The sequence below is a fragment of the Callionymus lyra genome, chromosome 6, assembly GCF_982586985.1.
Source record: "Callionymus lyra chromosome 6, fCalLyr1.hap1.1, whole genome shotgun sequence".
Taxonomy (NCBI): Eukaryota; Metazoa; Chordata; class Actinopteri; order Syngnathiformes; family Callionymidae; genus Callionymus; species Callionymus lyra.
Window position 1 is genome coordinate 1745703 of NC_141823.1, and position 25000 is coordinate 1770702.

General features: G+C 42.9%; 1 protein-coding gene across 3 annotated transcripts in view; it reads left to right on the plus strand.

Annotated features, from left to right (window-relative positions):
* kif13ba (kinesin family member 13Ba) overlaps positions 1-25000 on the plus strand; it is a 68694-nt gene that overhangs the window by 35518 nt on the left and 8176 nt on the right. For all 3 annotated transcript variants that reach the window (XM_087793004.1, XM_087793005.1, XM_087793006.1), the window contains exons 7-27: positions 182-269; positions 1142-1276; positions 11075-11187; positions 13522-13633; positions 13693-13905; positions 14846-14956; positions 15415-15549; positions 16668-16798; positions 17260-17346; positions 17449-17618; positions 17671-17923; positions 18979-19141; positions 19207-19362; positions 19430-19579; positions 19988-20113; positions 20172-20345; positions 20405-20562; positions 20625-20757; positions 20814-20969; positions 21027-21126; positions 21696-21822. In XM_087793004.1, coding sequence (XP_087649130.1) covers positions 182-269; positions 1142-1276; positions 11075-11187; positions 13522-13633; positions 13693-13905; positions 14846-14956; positions 15415-15549; positions 16668-16798; positions 17260-17346; positions 17449-17618; positions 17671-17923; positions 18979-19141; positions 19207-19362; positions 19430-19579; positions 19988-20113; positions 20172-20345; positions 20405-20562; positions 20625-20757; positions 20814-20969; positions 21027-21126; positions 21696-21822 — 2991 coding nt within the window. The remainder of the gene's footprint in view (positions 1-181; positions 270-1141; positions 1277-11074; positions 11188-13521; positions 13634-13692; positions 13906-14845; positions 14957-15414; positions 15550-16667; positions 16799-17259; positions 17347-17448; positions 17619-17670; positions 17924-18978; positions 19142-19206; positions 19363-19429; positions 19580-19987; positions 20114-20171; positions 20346-20404; positions 20563-20624; positions 20758-20813; positions 20970-21026; positions 21127-21695; positions 21823-25000) is intronic.

Genomic DNA, 25000 nt, shown 5'->3' on the forward strand with positions numbered 1-25000 from the left:
AAGACGTGAGTGAAGGTCCGCGAGCAGAACCAGATCATAAAACACTGTTCTGACCTTGTGGTCCACCTTTAGAGACCCCGTAACCCTCTGACCTCAACTTGACCTTTGACCTCTGTAAACAACTGACAGCGGGTCAGGCCTGGTCCTGGTCCTCCTCACGCAAACACTGTTTCTTGTTCAGGGGCCGACAACCGCTGAGGGTCCGGGAACACAAGGTTCTTGGGCCGTACGTGGACGGACTGTCCCGCCTCGCAGTGGCCAGTTACAAGGTACGTGTTCCTGCTCGTCACAGGAACTAAGGAACGTTGGTGTTTGATGGACATTTATTTAGAGATAAATATTTAAAAAAAACTGCTGAAGTTGAAAAGTTATCTTGGGACATAAAAGCTAACTCGGCACATTTTAAATAATTCTACAGTAAATGCTAACATGCTACATGCTGATGTCAGATGATATAAGTGCTTACATGCTACATGCTAATGTCTGATATAAGTGCTTACATGCTTCATGCTAATGTATAATGACATAAGTGATAACATGCTACATGCTACGGTCTGATATAAGTGCTAACATGCTACATGCTAATGTATGATATAAGTGCTGACATGCTAATGTATGAAATAAGTGCTAACATGCTACATACTAATGTCTGATATAAGTGCTTACATGCTTCATGCTAATGTATAATGACATAAGTGATAACATGCTACATGCTAATGTATAATGACATAAGTGATAACATGCTACATGCTAATGTCTGATATAAGTGCTTACATGCTTCATGCTAATGTATAATGACATAAGTGATAACATGCTACATGCTAATGTATAATGACATAAGTGATAACATGCTAATGTATAATGACATAAGTGATAACATGCTAATGTATAATGACATAAGTGATAACATGCTAATGTATAATGACATAAGTGATAACATGCTACATACTAATGTCTGATATAAGTGCTTACATGCTTCATGCTAATGTATAATGACATAAGTGATAACATGCTACATGCTAATGTATAATGACATAAGTGATAACATGCTACATGCTAATGTCTGATATAAGTGCTTACATGCTTCATGCTAATGTATAATGACATAAATGCTAACATGCTACATGCTAATGTGTCTCAGGACATCGAGTCTCTGATGTCAGAAGGAAACAAGTCTCGTACGGTTGCAGCGACGAACATGAACGAAGAAAGCAGTCGATCTCACGCCGTCTTCAACATCATCCTCACACACACTCTGACGGACGTGCAGTCTGGGGTGAGACACACACACCTGTGATGTGTGTGTGTGCTGTCTTGACTGGTGTCACACACACACACACACACACACACTCATACACACTTAAACACACTTACACACACTCATACACACACATATACACACACTTACATACATACATACATACACCTACACACACACACACACACCTACATACATACACGCACACACACACCTACTTACACAAACACACCCACACACACACACACACACTGATGCAGTAAATAATAGATAGTCATGTGATCAGGGTGATGATCATGTGACCACAGATGGTGTCACATTTAAAGTGACACTACACACACTTCTAGGTTTGTGTAGACGATTGTTACGCGTGTCATCGCTGACGTCACTTCCTGTTGTGTGGAGGAAGTTAAACCTGGTCAACAGTTTGAGAGACTCAGGTCTGAAGGAAACATTATAAAATGTTCTCAGTGATGTTTAATGTTTGTTGACCTCTGACCTCAGTCATCTGCATCTATGGATCGTTATTAGTTTGTTGACGATCGTTGCTGCTGTGTATCATCAAGTGTGTGTAGATATCACGATACAAGTACACGATATATATTGATATATACAGTGATGGTGTAGTATATATGTGTAGTATTGTCCAGTACTTGACTCTGGTGTTGTGATAGTGTAGTAACAAGTATATATGTGTAGTATTGTCCAGTACTTGACTCTGGTGTTGTGATAGTGTAGTAACAAGTATATATGTGTAGTATTGTCCAGTACTTGACTCTGGTGTTGTGATAGTGTAGTAACAAGTATATATGTGTAGTATTGTCCAGTACTTGACTCTGGTGTTGTGATAGTGTAGTAACAAGTATATATGTGTAGTATTGTCCAGTACTTGACTCTGGTGTTGTGATAGTGTAGTAACAAGTATATATGTGTAGTATTGTCCAGTACTTGACTCTGGTGTTGTGATAGTGTAGTAACAAGTATATATGTGTAGTATTGTCCAGTACTTGACTCTGGTGTTGTGATAGTGTAGTAACAAGTATATATGTGTAGTATTGTCTAGTACTTGACTCTGGTGTTGTGATAGTGTAGTAACAAGTATATATGTGTAGTATTGTCCAGTACTTGACTCTGGTGTTGTGATAGTGTAGTAACAAGTATATATGTGTAGTATTGTCCAGTACTTGACTCTGGTGTTGTGATAGTGTAGTAACAAGTATATATGTGTAGTATTGTCCAATACTTGACTCTGGTGTTGTGATAGTGTAGTAACAAGTATATATGTGTAGTATTGTCCAGTACTTGACTCTGGTGTTGTGATAGTGTAGTAACAAGTATATATGTGTAGTATTGTCCAGTACTTGACTCTGGTGTTGTAATAGTGTAGTAACAAGTATATATGTGTAGTATTGTCCAGTACTTGACTCTGGTGTTGTGATAGTATAGTAACAAGTATATATGTGTAGTATTGTCTAGTACTTGACTCTGGTGTTGTGATAGTGTAGTAACAAGTATATATGTGTAGTATTGTCCAGTACTTGACTCTGGTGTTGTGATAGTGTAGTAACAAGTATATATATGTGTAGTATTGACTCTAGTGTTGTGATAGTGTAGTACACACACACACACACACACACACACACACACACACACACTCTCTCTGTGAGTCTATTTCCGTCTCATCATGTTTGTTCTTCTTTTGCTGCTAATTTTACTTCATCTTTGTTTGAGTTTATTTTAGTTTTTTAGTTATTTTTAAACATGACCAGACGTCGGGTCTTGATGCTGAAGAACTTCTTGATGAACGACGATGAACCCACGACTGGTTCTGAACCCACGACTGGTTCTGAGCCCACGACTGGTTCTGAGCCCACGACTGGTTCTGAACCCACGACTGGTTCTGAACCCACGACTGGTTCTGAGCCCACGACTGGTTCTGAACCCACGACTGGTTCTGAACCCACGACTGGTTCTGAGCCCACGACTGGTTCTGAGCCCACGACTGGTTCTGAACCCACGACTGGTTCTGAACCCACGACTGGTTCTGAGCCCACGACTGGTTCTGAGCCCACGACTGGTTCTGAGCCCACGACTGGTTCTGAACCCACGACTGGTTCTGAGCCCACGACTAGTTCTGAGCCCACGACTGGTTCTGAGCCCACGACTGGTTCTGAGCCCACGACTGGTTCTGAACCCACGACTGGTTCTGAACCCACGACTGGTTCTGAGCCCACGACTGGTTCTGAGCCCACGACTAGTTCTGAACCCACGACTGGTTCTGAGCCCACGACTGGTTCTGAACCCACGACTGGTTCTGAGCCCACGACTGGTTCTGAGCCCACGGCTGGTTCTGAACCCACGGCTGGTTCTGAGCCCACGGCTGGTTCTGAGCCCACGACTGGTTCTGAGCCCACGGCTGGTTCTGAGCCCACGACTGGTTCTGAGCCCAAGACTGGTTCTGAGCCCACGGCTGGTTCTGAACCCACGGCTGGTTCTGAGCCCACGACTGGTTCTGAGCCCACGGCTGGTTCTGAACCCACGGCTGGTTCTGAGCCCACGGCTGGTTCTGAACCCACGGCTGGTTCTGAACCCACGACTGGTTCTGAGCCCAAGACTGGTTCTGAGCCCACGACTGGTTCTGAGCCCACGACTGGTTCTGAACCCACGGCTGGTTCTGAGCCCACGACTGGTTCTGAACCCACGGCTGGTTCTGAACCCACGGCTGGTTCTGAGCCCACGACTGGTTCTGAACCCACGACTGGTTCTGAGCCCACGACTGGTTCTGAGCCCACGACTGGTTCTGAGCCCACGGCTGGTTCTGAACCCACGGCTGGTTCTGAACCCACGACTGGTTCTGAGCCCACGACTGGTTCTGAGCCCACGACTGGTTCTGAACCCACGACTGGTTCTGAACCCACGACTGGTTCTGAACCCACGGCTGGTTCTGAACCCACGGCTGGTTCTGAACCCACGACTGGTTCTGAGCCCACGACTGGTTCTGAGCCCACGACTGGTTCTGAGCCCACGACTGGTTCTGAACCCACGACTGGTTCTGAACCCACGACTGGTTCTGAGCCCACGACTGGTTCTGAACCCACGACTGGTTCTGAGCCCACGACTAGTTCTGAACCCACGACTGGTTCTGAGCCCACGACTGGTTCTGAGCCCACGACTGGTTCTGAACCCACGACTGGTTCTGAACCCACGACTGGTTCTGAGCCCACGACTGGTTCTGAGCCCACGACTAGTTCTGAACCCACGACTGGTTCTGAGCCCACGACTGGTTCTGAACCCACGACTGGTTCTGAGCCCACGACTGGTTCTGAGCCCACGGCTGGTTCTGAACCCACGGCTGGTTCTGAGCCCACGACTGGTTCTGAGCCCACGACTGGTTCTGAGCCCACGGCTGGTTCTGAACCCACGACTGGTTCTGAGCCCAAGACTGGTTCTGAGCCCACGGCTGGTTCTGAACCCACGACTGGTTCTGAACCCACGACTGGTTCTGAGCCCACGACTGGTTCTGAGCCCACGACTGGTTCTGAGCCCACGACTGGTTCTGAACCCACGGCTGGTTCTGAACCCACGACTGGTTCTGAGCCCACGACTGGTTCTGAGCCCACGACTGGTTCTGAGCCCACGACTGGTTCTGAACCCACGACTGGTTCTGAACCCACGACTGGTTCTGAGCCCACGACTGGTTCTGAGCCCACGACTGGTTCTGAGCCCACGACTGGTTCTGAACCCACGGCTGGTTCTGAACCCACGACTGGTTCTGAGCCCACGACTGGTTCTGAGCCCACGACTGGTTCTGAACCCACGACTGGTTCTGAGCCCACGACTGGTTCTGAGCCCACGACTGGTTCTGAACCCACGACTGGTTCTGAACCCACGACTGGTTCTGAACCCACGGCTGGTTCTGAACCCACGACTGGTTCTGAACCCACGACTGGTTCTGAACCCACGACTGGTTCTGAACCCACGGCTGGTTCTGAACCCACGACTGGTTCTGAGCCCACGACTGGTTCTGAACCCACGACTGGTTCTGAACCCACGGCTGGTTCTGTTCATCAGCTGAGCAGCTGTCAGTAGAGGCTTGATGTTGACACGAAACAAATACACAAATACTGTGCAAGATACAAATATATACAATTAACTACATCTTATGTACATCTTATTATTATATATAATACATATATATATACAGTATATACATAATATATATATATATATATATATATATTATGTATATATATTATGTTCCTGCAGACGAGCGGGTAATTATTATATATAATATAATAAATATATATATATATATTATGTTCCTGCAGACGATCGGGTAATTATTATATATAATATAATAAATATATATATATATTATGTTCCTGCAGACGAGCGGGTAATTATTATATATAATATAATAAATATATATATATACTATGTTCCTGCAGACGAGCGGGTAATTATTATATATAATATAATAAATATATATATATATATTATGTTCCTGCAGACGAGCGGGTAATTATTATATATAAAATAATAAATATATATATATATATATATATTATGTTCCTGCAGACGAGCGGGTAATTATTATATATAATATAATAAATATATATATATATTATGTTCCTGCAGACGAGCGGGTAATTATTATATATAAAATAATAAATATATATATATATATATTATGTTCCTGCAGACGAGCGGGTCATTATTATATATAATATAATAAATATATATATATATATATTATGTTCCTGCAGACGAGCGAGTAATTATTATATATAATATAATAAATATATATATATATTATGTTCCTGCAGACGAGCGAGTAATTATTATATATAATATAATAAATATATATATATATTATGTTCCTGCAGACGAGCGGGTAATTATTATATATAAAATAATAAATATATATATATATATGTATATTATGTTCCTGCAGACGAGCGGGTAATTATTATATATAAAATAATAAATATATATATATATGTATATTATGTTCCTGCAGACGAGCGGGTAATTATTATATATAAAATAATAAATATATATATATATGTATATTATGTTCCTGCAGACGAGCGGGTAATTATTATATATAATATAATAAATATATATATATATATATATTATGTTCCTGCAGACGAGCGGGTAATTATTATATATAATATAATAAATATATATATATATATATTATGTTCCTGCAGACGAGCGGGTAATTATTATATATACTATAATAAATATATATATATATATTATGTTCCTGCAGACGAGCGGGTAATTATTATAAATAAAATAATAAATATATATATATATATATATTATGTTCCTGCAGACGAGCGGGTAATTATTATATATAATATAATAAATATATATATATATGTATATTATGTTCCTGCAGACGAGCGGGTAATTATTATATATAATATAATAAATATATATATATATATTATGTTCCTGCAGACGAGCGGGTAATTATTATATATAATATAATAAATATATATATATATATTATGTTCCTGCAGACGAGCGGGTAATTATTATATATAAAATAATAAATATATATTAATATTTATATATTATGTTCCTGCAGACGAGCGGGTAATTATTATATATAATATAATAAATATATATATATATATATTATGTTCCTGCAGACGAGCGGGTAATTATTATATATAATATAATAAATATATATATATATATTATGTTCCTGCAGACGAGCGGGTAATTATTATATATAAAATAATAAATATATATTAATATATATATATTATGTTCCTGCAGACGAGCGGGTAATTATTATATATAATATAATAAATATATATATATATATATTATGTTCCTGCAGACGAGCGGGTAATTATTATATATAAAATAATAAATATATATTAATATATATATATTATGTTCCTGCAGACGAGCGGGTAATTATTATATATAATATAATAAATATATATATATATATATTATGTTCCTGCAGACGAGCGGGTAATTATTATATATAATATAATAAATATATATATATATATATTATGTTCCTGCAGACGAGCGGGTCATTATTATATATAAAATAATAAATATATATTAATATATATATATTATGTTCCTGCAGATGAGCGGGTAATTATTATATATAATATAATAAATATATATATATATATATATTATGTTCCTGCAGACGAGCGGGTAATTATTATATATAAAATAATAAATATATATTAATATATATATATTATGTTCCTGCAGACGAGCGGGTAATTATTATATATAATATAATAAATATATATATATATATATTATGTTCCTGCAGACGAGCGGGTAATTATTATATATAATATAATAAATATATATATATATATATATATATATATATTATGTTCCTGCAGACGAGCGAGTAATTATTATATATAATATAATAAAAATATATATATATGTATATTATGTTCCTGCAGACGAGCGGGTAATTATTATATATAATATAATAAATATATATATATATATTATGTTCCTGCAGACGAGCGGGTAATTATTATATATAATATAATAAATATATATATATATTATGTTCCTGCAGACGAGCGGGTAATTATTATATATAATATAATAAATATATATATATATTATGTTCCTGCAGACGAGCGGGTCATTATTATACGTATATAATATAATAAATATATATATATATATTATGTTCCTGCAGACGAGCGGGTCATTATTATATATAAAATAATAAATATATATATATATATTATGTTCCTGCAGACGAGCGGGTCATTATTATATATAAAATAATAAATATATATATATATATTATGTTCCTGCAGACGAGCGGGTAATTATTATATATAATATAATAAATATATATATATATTATGTTCCTGCAGACGAGCGGGTCATTATTATACGTATATAATATAATAAATATATATATATATATTATGTTCCTGCAGACGAGCGGGTCATTATTATATATAATATAATAAATATATATATATATTATGTTCCTGCAGACGAGCGGGTAATTATTATATATAATATAATAAATATATATATATATATTATGTTCCTGCAGACGAGCGGGTCATTATTATATATAAAATAATAAATATATATATATATTATGTTCCTGCAGACGAGCGGGTAATTATTATACGTATATAATATAATAAATATATATATATATATATTATGTTCCTGCAGACGAGCGGGTAATTATTATACGTATATAATATAATAAATATATATATATATATATTATGTTCCTGCAGACGAGCGGGTAATTATTATATATAATATAATATATATATATATATATTATGTTCCTGCAGACGAGCGGGTAATTATTATATATAAAATAATAAATATATATTAATATATATATATTATGTTCCTGCAGATGAGCGGGTAATTATTATATATAATATAATAAATATATATATATATATATTATGTTCCTGCAGACGAGCGGGTAATTATTATATATAATATAATATATATATATATATATTATGTTCCTGCAGACGAGCGGGTAATTATTATATATAAAATAATAAATATATATTAATATATATATATTATGTTCCTGCAGACGAGCGGGTAATTATTATATATAAAATAATAAATATATATTAATATATATATATTATGTTCCTGCAGACGAGCGGGTAATTATTATACGTATATAATATAATAAATATATATATATGTATATTATGTTCCTGCAGACGAGCGGGTAATTATTATATATAAAATAATAAATATATATTAATATATATATATTATGTTCCTGCAGACGAGCGGGTAATTATTATATATAATATAATAAATATATATATATATATTATGTTCCTGCAGACGAGCGGGTAATTATTATATATAATATAATAAATATATATACATATATTATGTTCCTGCAGACGAGCGGGTAATTATTATATATAAAATAATAAATATATATTAATATTTATATATTATGTTCCTGCAGACGAGCGGGTAATTATTATATATAATATAATAAATATATATATATATATATTATGTTCCTGCAGACGAGCGGGTAATTATTATATATAATATAATAAATATATATATATATATTATGTTCCTGCAGACGAGCGGGTAATTATTATATATAAAATAATAAATATATATTAATATATATATATTATGTTCCTGCAGATGAGCGGGTAATTATTATATATAATATAATAAATATATATATATATATATTATGTTCCTGCAGACGAGCGGGTAATTATTATATATAAAATAATAAATATATATTAATATATATATATTATGTTCCTGCAGACGAGCGGGTAATTATTATATATAATATAATAAATATATATATATATATATTATGTTCCTGCAGACGAGCGGGTTATTATTATATATAAAATAATAAATATATATTAATATATATATATTATGTTCCTGCAGACGAGCGGGTAATTATTATATATAATATAATAAATATATATATATATATATTATGTTCCTGCAGACGAGCGGGTAATTATTATATATAAAATAATAAATATATATTAATATATATATATTATGTTCCTGCAGACGAGCGGGTAATTATTATATATAATATAATAAATATATATATATATATATTATGTTCCTGCAGACGAGCGGGTAATTATTATATATAATATAATAAATATATATATATATATATTTTGTTCCTGCAGACGAGCGGGTCATTATTATATATAAAATAATAAATATATATTAATATATATATATTATGTTCCTGCAGATGAGCGGGTAATTATTATATATAATATAATAAATATATATATATATATATTATGTTCCTGCAGACGAGCGGGTAATTATTATATATAAAATAATAAATATATATTAATATATATATATTATGTTCCTGCAGACGAGCGGGTAATTATTATATATAATATAATAAATATATATATATATATATTATGTTCCTGCAGACGAGCGGGTAATTATTATATATAAAATAATAAATATATATTAATATATATATATTATGTTCCTGCAGACGAGCGGGTAATTATTATATATAATATAATAAATATATATATATATATATTATGTTCCTGCAGACGAGCGGGTCATTATTATACGTATATAATATAATAAATATATATATATATATTATGTTCCTGCAGACGAGCGGGTCATTATTATATATAATATAATAAATATATATATATATTATGTTCCTGCAGACGAGCGGGTAATTATTATATATAATATAATAAATATATATATATATTATGTTCCTGCAGACGAGCGGGTCATTATTATATATAAAATAATAAATATATATATATATATTATGTTCCTGCAGACGAGCGGGTAATTATTATACGTATATAATATAATAAATATATATATATATATATTATGTTCCTGCAGACGAGCGGGTAATTATTATACGTATATAATATAATAAATATATATATATATATATTATGTTCCTGCAGACGAGCGGGTAATTATTATATATAATATAATATATATATATATATATTATGTTCCTGCAGACGAGCGGGTAATTATTATATATAAAATAATAAATATATATTAATATATATATATTATGTTCCTGCAGACGAGCGGGTAATTATTATATATAAAATAATAAATATATATTAATATATATATATTATGTTCCTGCAGACGAGCGGGTAATTATTATATATAAAATAATAAATATATATATATATATATATATTATGTTCCTGCAGACGAGCGGGTAATTATTATATATAGTATAATAAATATATATATATTATGTTCCTGCAGACGAGCGGCGAGAAGGTCAGTCGTCTAAGTCTGGTGGATCTGGCAGGAAGCGAGCGAGCAGCGAAGACGGGTGCGGCGGGCGAGCGACTGAAGGAAGGAAGCAACATCAACAAGTAAGAGGAGAGAGAGTCGAACCTGTGTGTGTGTGTGTGTGTGTGTGTGTGTGTGTGTGTGTGTGTGTGTGTGTGTGTGTGTGTGTGTGTGTGTGTGTGTGTGTGTGTGTGTGTGTGTGTGTGTGTGTGTGTGTGTGTGTGGGGGGGTGTGTGTGTGCGTGTGTGCGCGTGCGTGCGTGTGAGTGTGTGAGTGTGTGGGGGGGTGTGTGTGTGTGTGTGTGCGTGTGTGTGTGTGTGTGTGTGTGTGTTCATGTGTGTGTGTGTGTTCATATGTGTGTTCATATGTGTGTGTCTGTTCATATGTGTGTTCATGTGTGTGTGTGTGTGTGTTCATGTGTGTGTTCATGTGTGTGTTCATGTGTATTCATGTGTTCATGTGTGTGTTCATGTGTGTGTGTGTGTTCATGTGTGTGTGTGTGTTCATGTGTGTGTGTGTGTGTGTTCATGTGTGTGTTCATGTGTTCATGTGTGTGTGTTCATGTGTGTGTGTTCATGTGTTCATGTGTGTGTGTTCATGTGTTCATGTGTGTGTTCATGTGTGTGTGTTCATGTGTTCATGTGTGTGTTCATGTGTGTGTTCATGTGTGTGTGTTCATGTGTTCATGTGTTCATGTGTGTGTGTTCATGTGTTCATGTGTGTGTTCATGTGTGTGTGTGTGTTCATGTGTGTGTGTGTGTTCATGTGTGTGTTCATGTGTGTGTGTGTGTGTTCATGTGTTCATGTGTGTGTTCATGTGTTCATGTGTGTGTTCATGTGTTCATGTGTGTGTGTTCATGTGTGTGTGTTCATGTGTTCATGTGTGTGTGTTCATGTGTGTGTGTTCATGTGTTCATGTGTGTGTTCATGTGTGTGTGTTCATGTGTGTGTTCATGTGTGTGTTCATGTGTTCATGTGTTCATGTGTGTGTTCATGTGTGTGTGTTCATGTGTTCATGTGTGTGTGTTCATGTGTTCATGTGTGTGTTCATGTGTTCATGTGTTCATGTGTGTGTTCATGTGTGTGTGTTCATGTGTGTGTGTTCATGTGTTCATGTGTTTGTTCATGTGTTCATGTGTGTGTTCATGTGTGTGTGTTCATGTGTTCATGTGTGTGTGTTCATGTGTTCATGTGTGTGTGTTCATGTGTTCATGTGTTCATGTGTGTGTTCATGTGTTCATGTGTTCATGTGTTCATGTGTGTGTGTTCATGTGTGTGTGTTCATGTGTTCATGTGTGTGTGTTCATGTGTGTGTTCATGTGTTCATGTGTTCATGTGTGTGTTCATGTGTGTGTGTTCATGTGTTCATGTGTGTGTGTTCATGTGTTCATGTGTGTGTGTTCATGTGTTCATGTGTGTGTGTTCATGTGTGTGTGTTCATGTGTTCATGTGTGTGTGTTCATGTGTTCATGTGTGTGTGTTCATGTGTTCATGTGTGTGTGTTCATGTGTTCATGTGTGTGTGTTCATGTGTGTGTTCATGTGTGTGTTCATGTGTTCATGTGTGTATGTGTGTGTGTTCATGTGTTCATGTGTGTGTGTGTGTGTTCATGTGTTCATGTGTGTGTGTTCATGTGTTCATGTGTGTGTGTTCATGTGTTCATGTGTGTGTTCATGTGTGTGTTCATGTGTTCATGTGTGTGTTCATGTGTTCATGTGTGTGTGTTCATGTGTTCATGTGTGTGTGTGCATGTGTGTGTTCATGTGTTCATGTGTTCATGTGTGTGTGTTCATGTGTGTGTGTTCATGTGTTCATGTGTGTGTTCATGTGTTCATGTGTTCATGTGTGTGTTCATGTGTTCATGTGTTCATGTGTGTGTTCATGTGTTCATGTGTTCATGTTCATGTGTTCATGTGTTCATGTGTTCATGTTCATGTGTTCATGTGTTCATGTGTTCATGTGTGTGTGTTCATGTGTTCATGTGTGTGTTCATGTGTGTGTGTTCATGTGTTCATGTGTGTGTTCATGTGTGTGTTCATGTGTTCATGTGTGTGTGTTCATGTGTTCATGTGTTCATGTGTTCATGTGTTCATGTGTTCATGTGTGTGTGTTCATGTGTTCATGTGTTCATGTGTTCATGTGTGTGTGTTCATGTGTGTGTTCATGTGTTCATGTGTGTGTGTTCATGTGTGTGTGTTCATGTGTGTGTTCATGTGTTCATGTGTGTGTGTTCATGTGTTCATGTGTGTGTGTTCATGTGTTCATGTGTGTGTGTTCATGTGTGTGTTCATGTGTTCATGTGTTCATGTGTGTGTGTTCATGTGTGTGTGTTCATGTGTGTGTTCATGTGTTCATGTGTGTGTGTTCATGTGTGTGTGTTCATGTGTGTGTTCATGTGTTCATGTGTGTGTGTGCAGGTCTCTCACCACTCTCGGTCTGGTCATCTCCGCTCTGGCTGAACAAGGAACAGCGAAGAACAAGAACAAGTTCGTTCCGTACAGAGACTCTGTTCTGACGTGGCTGCTGAAGGTGAGAGGTGGCGGCGGGTCAAAGGTCGAGAGGTCAAGCTGACCCGTGTGTGACCTCAGGACTGTCTGGGGGGCAACAGCCGCACCGCCATGGTGGCGACCATCAGTCCGTCGGCCGACAACTACGAGGAGACGCTGTCGACGCTGAGATACGCCGACCGAGCGAAGAGCATCGTGAACCATGCTGTGGTCAACGAGGATCCTAACGCTCGCATCATCAGGGAGCTGAGGGAGGAGGTGGAGAAGCTGAGGGAGCAGCTGACCCAGGCCGAGGTCAGAGCTCCTCCTCTCCTCCTCCTCTCCTCCTCTCCTCCTCTCCTCCTCTCCTCCTCTCCTCCTCCTCCTCCTCTGCTCCTCCTCTGCTCCTCCTCCTCCTCTCCTCCTCTCCTCCTCTCCTCCTCCTCCTCCTCCTCCTCTGCTCCTCCTCTCCTCCTCCTCTGCTCCTCTCCTCCTCTCCTCCTCTCCTCCTCTCCTCCTCCTCCTCCTCTCCTCCTCTCCTCCTCTGCTCCTCCTCTCCACCTCTCCTCCTCTCCTCCTCCTCCTCCTCTCCTCCTCCTCTGCTCCTCTCCTCCTCTCCTCCTCTCCTCTTCTCCTCCTCTCCTCCTCCTCTCCACCTCTCCTCCTCTTCTCCTCCTCTCCTCCTCCTCCTCTGCTCCTCCTCTCCATCTCTCCTCCTCTTCTCCTCCTCCTCCTCCTCCTCCTCCTCTGCTCCTCTCCTCCTCCTCCTCCTTGTCTCCTCCTCTCTCTTTCTTCTCCTCGTCCTCCTCACCCCCTCTCCTCCTCCTCTCCTCGTCCTCCTCTCCTCCTTCTCTTCTCCTCTCCTCCTCCTCTCCTCCTTCTCTCTTCTCCTCCTCCTCTCCTCCTCCCCTCCTCCTCCTCTCCTCCTTCTCTCCTCCTCCTCCTCCTCTCCTTCTCTCCTCCTCTCCTCCTCTCCTCCTCCTCCTCCTCTCCTCCTCCTCCTCCTCTCCTGCTCCTCTCCTCCTCCTCCTCCTTGTCTCCTCCTCTCTCTTTCTCCTCCTCGTCCTCCTCACCCCCTCTCGTCCTCCTCCTCCTCCTCCTCCTCTGCTCCTCCCCCTCTCCTCCTCGTCCTCCTCACCTCCTCGTCCTCCTCCTCCTCCTCCACCTCCTCCTCCTCTCCTCCCCTCCTCTCCGCCTCCTCTCCTCCTCTCCTCCTCCTCTCCATCCCTTCATCCTCTAACTTGTGCTCCTGCAGTCTCTGAAGGCTCCTGACCTGAAGGATCGTCTGGAGGAGTCAGAGAAGCTGATCCAGGAAATGACCATCACATGGGAGGACAAACTCCGCAAGACAGAGGAGATCGCATTGGTCAGTACTTCCTTTCTCTACTCCTCCTCTCTTAACTCCTCTTCCTCTCTTAACTCCTCCTCCTCTCTTAACTCCTCCTCTTCTCTTGACTCCTCCTCCTCTCTTGACTCCTCCTCCTCTCTTAACTCCTCCTCCTCTCTTAATTCCTCCTCCTCTCTTGACTCCTCCTCCTCTCTTGACTCCTCCTCCTCTCTCAACTCCTCTTCCTCTCTCTACTCCTCCTCTCTTCTTCTGTTTTCTCCTAATCCTCTTTTTATGTTTCCTCTTCCCTTTACTCTTCTTCTTCCTCCTCTTTTCTTTCTTCCATCTTCCTCCTCTTCCTCTTTTCCTTTTCTTCTTCCTCTCATCATTTTCTTCTCTCTCCTTCCTCCACACGTCCTTCATCTCTCACTCTTCCTCTTCATCCTCTCCATGTCTTCCTCCTCATCCCTTCATTCACGAGAGTGTCTGTGTTGCAGGAGCGTCAGAAGCAGCTGGAGAGTCTCGGCATCTCACTGCAGTCGTCAGGAATCAAAGTGGGCGACGACAAGAGCTTCCTGGTCAATCTGAACGCTGACCCGGCGCTGAACGAGCTGCTGGTTTATTACCTGAAGGTACACCTGAGCTGCTGGTTTATTACCTGAAGGTACACCTGAGCTGCTGGTTTATTACCTGAAGATACACCTGAGCTACTGGTTTATTACCTGAAGGTACACCTGAGCTACTGGTTTATTACCTGAAGGTACACCTGAGCTGCTGGTTTATTACCTGAAGGTACACCTGAGCTGCTGGTTTATTACCTGAAGGTTCACCAGAGCTGCTGGTTTATTACCTGAAGGTACACCTGAGCTGCTAGTTTATTACCTGAAGGTACACCTGAGCTGCTAGTTTATTACCTGAAGGTACACCTGAGCTGCTGGTTTATTACCTGAAGGTACACCTGAGCTGCTAGTTTATTACCTGAAGGTACACCTGAGCTGCTGGTTTATTACCTGAAGGTACACCTGAGCTGCTAGTTTATTACCTGAAGGTACACCTGAGCTGCTAGTTTATTACCTGAAGGTACACCTGAGCTGCTGGTTTATTACCTGAAGGTACACCTGAGCTACTAGTTTATTACCTGAAGAAACACCTGAGCTGCTGGTTTATTACCTGAAGGTACACCTGAGCTGCTAGTTTATTACCTGAAGGTACACCTGAGCTGCTGGTTTATTACCTGAAGGTTCACCTGAGCTGCTGGTTTATTAACTGAAGAAACACCTGAACTGATGGTTTATTACCTGAAGAAACACCTGAGCTGATGGTTTATTACCTGAAGATACACCTGAGCTGCTGGTTTATTACCTGAAGGTACACCTGAGCTGCTAGTTTATTACCTGAAGGTACACCTGAGCTGCTGGTTTATTACCTGAAGGTTCACCTGAGCTGCTGGTTTATTACCTGAAGGTACACCTGAGCTACTAGTTTATTACCTGAAGAAACACCTGAGCTGCTGGTTTATTACCTGAAGAAGCACCTGAGCTGCTAGTTTATTACCTGAAGGTACACCTGAGCTGCTGGTTTATTACCTGAAGAAGCACCTGAGCTGCTAGTTTATTACCTGAAGGTACACCTGAGCCCCCGTAGATCTGTGGATCCAGTTCATATCTTCCACCAACAGCTTCACAGACGTGCTTCAGAAGAGTCTAGCTGTTCTTGTCCTTCCTGCTAAAATGCTCATGTGTTGTTGCAGGAACACACCAAGGTGGGCTCTGCAGACTCTCAGGACATCCAGCTCTGTGGGATGGGCATCTTAGCGGAGCACTGTGTCATCGACATCAGCCCCGAAGCAGGAGTCGTGCTCAATCCTAACCGCAACGCCCGGTGAGACCATGTTGTGTTGTTCTCTTCGTGAGGAGAGCTACACAACCTTGACTATGACACACACTCCCTTCTATCAACACACACACAACGTACAACTTTAATACACATTTTACACACAACTCAAATACACAACTTTCACACAACTTTAATACACATTTTACACACAACTTTCACACAACTTTAATACACTTTTTACACACAACTCAAATACACAACTTTAATGCACATTTTACACACAACTTTCACACAACTTTAATACACATTTTACACACAACTTTCACACAACTTTAATACACTTTTTACACACAACTCAAATACACAACTTTAATGCACATTTTACACACAACTCAAATACAGAACTTTCACACAACTTTAATGCACATTTTGCACACAACTCAAATACACACCATACACACAACAAAGCGACTTGTTGTCATGACGACAGTCTCCTGGTGTTGCAGCATCTGTGTCAACGGTTCTCCAGTCAGCAGTGCTCACCAGCTTCACCATGGCGACCGCATCCTGTGGGGGAACAACCACTTCTTCAGGTCAGAGGTCAAGTCCACGGTCAATCCAACAGTTGTTGTAAATAACTACGTTTGAACCGTTGAATAAGAAAACAGAGTTTGACCTTTGACCCGGCGCCTCAGGATCAACCTGCCGAAGCGGCGCGGCGAGGACGAGGACGGCGAGGGCGCGGCGAGAGGCGGCGAGACGCCGGACGGAGACGGAGACTCGGTCAGCGAGGTGTCCAGCGAGGTCAGCTTCTCCTACGAGTTCGCGCAGACGGAGGTCATGATGAAGGCTCTGGGCAGCAACGGTGAGTCCGTCCGGTGCCGTCGGCCACAGGTCACTGAAGGTCGTGGGTTCAGATCCCATGCAGCACGTCCTGCAGTCGCTGGAGCGTCAGCACGAGGAGGAGAAGCGCTCGGCGCTGGAGCGGCAGCGGCAGATGTACGAGCAGGAGCTGCAGCAGCTCCGCAGGAAACTCAACCCGGACCGACTGTCTCACTCTGCGGCGCCACCGTCTGGACAGCAGGTGCATCACCGCAGTATGGAGCGACTGAGCGGAGGAACCTTGAGCCTCAGTGCACAGAGTCGCCTCCGCCAGTGGAACGAAGAGAGGTGAGAACACCTGAGCAGGTGCACACACCTGAGCAGGTGCACACAACCTGAGCAGGTGCACACACCTGAGCAGGTGCACACACCTGAGCGTGTACACACACCTGAGCGGGTACACACAACCTGAGCAGGTGCACACACCTGAGCAGGTGCACACACCTGAGCGGGTGCACACACCTGAGCGGGTGCACACACCTGAGCGGGTACACACACCTGAGCGGGTGCACACACCTGAGCGGGTGCACACACCTGAGCGTGTACACACACCTGAGCGGGTACACACAACCTGAGCAGGTGCACACACCTGAGCAGGTGCACACACCTGAGCGTGTACACACACCTGAGCGGGTACACACAACCTGAGCAGGTGCACACACCTGAGCAGGTGCACACACCTGAGCGGGTGCACACACCTGAGCGGGTGCACACACCTGAGCGGGTACACACACCTGAGCAGGTGCACACACCTGAGCGGGTGCACACACCTGAGCAGGTGCACACACCTGAGCATGTACACACACCTGAGCAGGTGCACACACCTGAGCAGGTGCACACACCTGAGCAGGTACACACACCTGAGCAGGTACACACACCTGAGCAGGTACACACAACACACCACCTGCAGCCACACATCTGTTCACCCTCACAGCTACACACAACCTGCATCCTCACAACAACACACTACACACAACCTGCAGCAACACTTCTGTGCACCCTCACAACTACACAACTACACACAACCCGCAAGCCACACATGTCCTACTCTCACAACTACACACAACACACCACCTGCAGCCACACATCTGTTCACCCTCACAACTACACAACTACACACAACCCGCAGCCACACATCTGTTCACCCTCACAACTACACAACTAAACACACACATGGTCCACTCTCACTACGACACAACACATATACACAACTTTTATACACTCAACACACAACACATACACAACAGACACACAACTTGAATACAATCAACACACAACCTCCAACAGACACATGATGAGATCTAAACCAACAACCTTCACTCAAGTGTGTGCTGCTGGTCCAGGGAGGCGGTTCTGGTCCGGAGTCTGCGGCGCTTGCGTGAGCAGATCGTTCGAGCGAACCTGCTGGTCCAGGAGGCGTGTTTCATCTCGGAGGAGCTGGAGCGCCACACGGAGTACCGGGTCACGCTGCAGATCCCGTCCGACAACCTCAACGCCAACCGCAAGGTCAGCAGAGCTCCAGGCCCGGCTGGACCTCGGTCCAGAACCTTCTGACCTCCGCTGTGTCTCAGAGGGACGCCGTGCTCAGCGAGCCCGCCATCCAGGTGCGGCGCCGCTGCCGAGGGAAGCAGATCTGGAGCCTGGAGAAGATGGAGAACCGTCTGGTGGACATGAGGGAACTGTACCAGGAGTGGCAGGACTACGACCAGCAGCACGACGAGGACCCGGTGAGACCACGACCTCCGACCCCTGCGACCCCTCTGACCCTGTCATGACCCTGACATCCGTCCCCAGATGATGCGCTCCTACTTCCGCCGGGCCGACCCGTTCTTCGACGAGCAGGAGAACCACAGTCTGATCGGAGTCGCCAACGTCTTCCTGTCGTGTCTGTTCTACGACGTCAAGCTGCAGTACGCAGTTCCTATCATCAACCAGAAGGGGGAGGTAGAGTCACAACACACAACTTACCTTTAACACACAACCCACACTCGACTTTAACACACAACTTACACTAGACTTTAACACACAACTCACACTGGAGTTTAACACACAACTTTCAGACATCTTCGACACAAAACTTGCCGACTACTTTGACACACAACTTTCACACACAACATGCAGACTACTTTGACACACAACATGCAGACTACTTTGACACACAACTTTGACACACAACTTGCAGACTACTTTGACACACAAAATGCAGACTACTTTGACACACAAAATGCAGACTACTTTGACACACAAAATGCAGACTACTTTGACACACGACTCGACCTCCAGACCTCTCTGTGCTTCAGCTGAATCCTCTGAAGATCTCCTTCCTCCAGCTCTTCCATGTGTGTCCACCAGGTGGCGGGGCGTCTCCACGTGGAGGTGGTCCGGGTAGGGGGAGGTCTGGAGGACGGCGTGGCTGGAGGAGACGACCTGGACAACAACCTGGACACTGAGATCCAGGACCGCAAGCTGGTCTGCATGGTGAGACCGCTTGGACATCTTGACCCCATGAGCGTCTTCATGGTGTGACCCCCCACAGATCAAGATCCTTCAGGCTACCGGACTCCCTCAGTTCCTGTCCAACTTCGTCTTCTGCCAGTACTCCTTCTGGGACCAGCCAGAGCCCATCATCGTGGCCCCTGAGGTGGACACCTGCTCGTCCTCGCCCAGCAGCAAAGACCCTCACTGCATGGTGGTGTTCGACAGCTGCAAGGTGACCCGCCCCGGACCTTCCCCGGTTCTGGATGGTTCTGACTCTTGCTTGTGGTCCAGGAGCTGGCGGTGTCGGTGTCGGAGGACTTCATCGAGTACCTGACCGAGGGCGCGGTGGCCATCGAGGTCTTCGGACACCGGCAGGCGGACTCGGGCAGGAACCCGGCTCTGTGGGACCTGAGTATCATCCAGGCCAAGACCCGGACGCTGAGAGACAGGTACACTTGAGGCGCCGTCCAACCGGGCTCTGCCCCTGACCGGCTCTGACCGCCCCCTGCAGGTGGAGCGAGGTGACGCGGAGACTGGAACTCTGGGTCCAGATCCTGGAGATCAACGAGAACGGAGACTTCATGCCGGTGGAGGTTCTTCCTGCCCGGGACGTCCGGACCGGAGGAATCTTCCAGCTGCGACAGGTACGAGTTCTTCTGTGACCCGCGTGTCTCCTCGTCCGACCTCTCGACCTCCTCAGGGTCAGTCCAGGCGTCTGCAGGTGGACGTGCGCTCGGTCCAGGACTCGGGCACGATGCCTCTGATCGCCGAGATCGTTCTGGGCGTGTCCGTGGGTTGCGTGGAGATCCGGTCCACGACCTCCGACCAGGAGGCCGACGACATGGACAGTTACCAGGTGAGGTCAGAGGTCATCGCACAAAAACAATCCTGTGACTCACACTTTCACGGTCAGGAGAGAGACCTGGACTCTCTGAGGGGTCAGTGGCTCGACGCACTCACCACCAGACAAGAGTACCTGGACCAGCACCTGCAGACGCTGGTCAGCAAAGTCGGTCAGTAACACAACATATTTAAATACTTTAAACACTCGACTAGAACACAACATGTTTACACACTTTAAACACTCGACTAGAACACAACATGTTTACACACTTTAAACACTCGACTAGAACACAACATGTTTACACACTTTAAACACTCGACTAGAACACAACATGTTTACACACTTTAAACACTCGACTTCAACACAACATGTTTACACACTTAAAAACAACTTTAACACAACATATATAAACAATTTAAACACAACTTCAAATGTTACACAACCTACACAAATACCACGCAACTTTAACACAAGATTAACACACAATTTACACATAGTTTAACCACAATTACACAAAAAACTACCACACAACTTTTACACAGTTAACACATCGTCCAGTGTGACTTGTGCTCACCTGTGCTCACCTGTGCTCACCTGTGCTCACCTGTGCTCACCTGTGCTTCTGTCACACCTGTGCTCACCTCTTCTCACCTGTGCTCACCTGTGCTTCTGTCACACCTGTGCTCACCTGTGCTCCTGTCACACCTGTGCTCACCTGTGCTCCTGTCACACCTGCAGAGAAGACGGAGGACGACTGTGAGCGCGAGGCTCAGCTGCTAGAATGGCGTCTGACCCTGACTGAGGAGAGGAACGCTGTGATGGTGCCCTCTGCTGGCAGCGGCATCCCTGGAGCTCCTGCTGAGTGGTGAGACACACACACACACACACACACACACACACACACACACACACACACACACACACACACACACACACACACACACACACACACACACACACACACACACACACACATACAAACGCACACACCAACACAGACAAACTGGGAAGGGGTCAGACTCTTGGACTCTTATTGTCGTCTCTCCATTGCCGTGGGATGTTCTCATCAGTTCAGACCTTGGAACATTATGGAATGTTCTCGTGCACAAATACTGTCCCTGTTCCAGCAGTTCTGCAGGGACTTCATCAGAGCCTGTAGTCCTGTAGAATGTTCACCTTACTAGGAAACTGTCCTAGTCTTTACTAGGAAACTATCCTGGTCTTTACAAGGAAACTATCCTGGTCTTTACTAGGATACTATCCTGGTCTTTACAAGGAAACTAAGGTAAGGTAAGGTAAAACTTTATTGATCCCTCAGGTCTCATTCGGGAAATTGTTTTTTACCAATAGCCAGCAATTTTTCATAAACAATAAAAAATAATACATACAAAATAAAATAAGAAGAAGAACATAAGAGGAAGAAGAAGATGACACAATCTAAGTCTAAAGACAAAGACAAAGGACATAGGTCAAGGAAAGAAAAACAACAAAGACAAAGATACAAAGACTAACATAGAACAGAACATCCAGATACTCTCACTTCTGCCCCCGAACTCAGAATTGTACAATTTAATAGCCCGAGGGATGAATGAGTCCCTGAGTCTATTTGTTTTGCACCTGGTAGGAGCATTCGTTACTCATTCTGCTTCTCTGCTCACTGATGACAGTGTTCAGAGGATGACTGTCATCATCATGATGGACAGTAGTTTGTTCAATGATCTCCTCTCAGCAACTGTCACCAGTGAGTCCAGCTTCATTCCAACCACAGAGCCAGCCCTCCTGATCAACCTGTCCAACCTGTTGACACTCCTCTTGGACACATTTCCACCCCAACACACCACAGTATAGAACATGACACTGGCCACCACAGACTGGTAGAACATGCAGAGGAGCTTCTTGCAGATGTTAAATGATCGAAGCCTCCTCAGAAAGTATAGTCTACTCTGAACCTTCTTATATACATGGTCTGTGTTGCAGGACCAGTCCAGTTTACTGTCCATCCACACACCGAGGTACCTATAGTTGTCCACTATCTCCACCTCGTCGCCTCTGATGGACACTGGACGTGGCTTTGTCCTGGACCTCCCGAAGTCCAAGACCAGCTCCTTGGTCTTTGAGGTGTTCAGCTGCAAGTGGTTCCTCTCACTCCAGTCCACAAAGTCACATATCAGACTCCTGTACTCGTCTTCGCTGTTGTCCCTGATGCATCCAACAATGTCAGTGTCGTCAGCATACTTCTGGACGAGACTCAGCTCTGAGTTGTAGCAGAAGTCCGAAGTGTAGATGGTGAAGAGGAGAGGGGCCAGTACTGTTCCCTGAGGTGCTCCTGTACTGCACACCACAGTGTCAGCCTTGATGTCCTTCAGCCTGACATACTGTGGTCGATCAGTAAGATAGTCCGTAATCCAGGAGACCAGACCAGGGTCCACATGCATCTTAGTCAGTTTGTCCTGCAGCAGAGTGGGTTGGATAGTGTTGAAGGCACTAGAAAAGTCCAGGAACAGGATTCTCACTGAACCGCTTCCTTTATCCAAGTGGGAGTAGGTCCGATGCAGGAGGTGAAGGATGGCATCTTCCACACCAACTGCTGGCTGGTAGGCAAACTGCAGGGGGTCTTGCGCGTGCTGGACTTGACCTGGCCTGAGATGTTTGAGGACCAGCCGCTCCAGTGTCTTCATCAGCTGCGAAGTCAGTGCCACCGGTCTGTAATCGTTCAGCACACTCGGTCGGGTCTTTTTAGGGACTGGAACGATACAGGAAGAACTATCCTGGTCTTTACTAGGAAACTATCCTGGTCTTTACTAGGAAACTATCCTGGTCTTTACTAGGACTATCCTGGTCGATACTAGGATACTATCCTGGTCTTTACTAGGAAACTATCCTGGTCTTTACTAGAAAACTATCCTGGTCTTTACTAGGAAACTTTCCTGGTCTTTACTAGAAAACTATCCTGGTCTTTACTAGGAAACTTTCCTGGTTTTTCAGAACATTTAAAGTTCATCTGCTGTTTTCAGGGAGTGATGCAGTGACTTGTTGGGCCGTAGATAGATTTCAATGAGTTATAGAAGTTGTGCATATCATCTCTATGATCTCTATCTCTATCATCTCTATCATGTCTATCTCTATCATCCCTATCTCTACGGTGAAGTAAACATTGAAGATGCTTTGCCACAAGCTGTTACTGCGTAACTACTAAAAACAGGTTGGTCTGGTCCCTTCAAGTCGCCACATTGTGAAACCCCTCCGCATGGTCAGCAAGCATCTCAGGTTCACCAATGTTTCGCCCCTTAACCTGTACACCTCGCCTGAGTGGGGCAGCGAAGACTGACTAGCCTTCGCCTGCAGAAGGGTTCCAGCTGTGAGCTCTATTATCCACAGCCATCTTGAGCTGGATTTGGCTACTGTGGCTATATTCCTGGTGGCCTTCTTCAGTTGTTTGGGCTCCAGCCCAATCCTCTGAAAGAAGAAACGCACCGACTTTGCGGGAAAACCGCTGCAGCCGACTTCAATTGGGAAGCTTGTTGCATGCCATCCTTTCAGGACGGCTTCATCAATCAGGTCTTGGTACTTGGCTTGCTTCGATTGATGAGCCAAGTCTTTCTTCCCAGGGCACTGTGAGCTCTCCCACTATGATGGTTTTTGTACTCCTGGAATGCAAGACCATGTCTGGTCGCAGTGAGGTTGCTGCAACGTCCTGTGGAAAGACGAGCTTCCTCTTCAAATGTAGGTTCATCTCCCAGTCAGAGACACGTTGCAGGATAGAAGATAGATGCTTTACCATCCGGTCTTATGAGACGATTCCCTTACGAAGGTTATTGCTTCAAGCAGATGAGCTTGTTGGCGTTGACCTGTTGCTGGTCCACCCAATTGGCGATCTCCAAAATGACCTTTTCATGCCTCCATCTATAGCGCCCTTCTGCCAGCGCCTTTGGGCACGCCGTGAGGATGTGATTAAGCATGCAGGCAGATGCTCGACATTGCTTGCATGATGAGCCTTCTTCAGATCTTCAGGTTGGTTGGGGTGGGCAACAGGTCGGTCACAG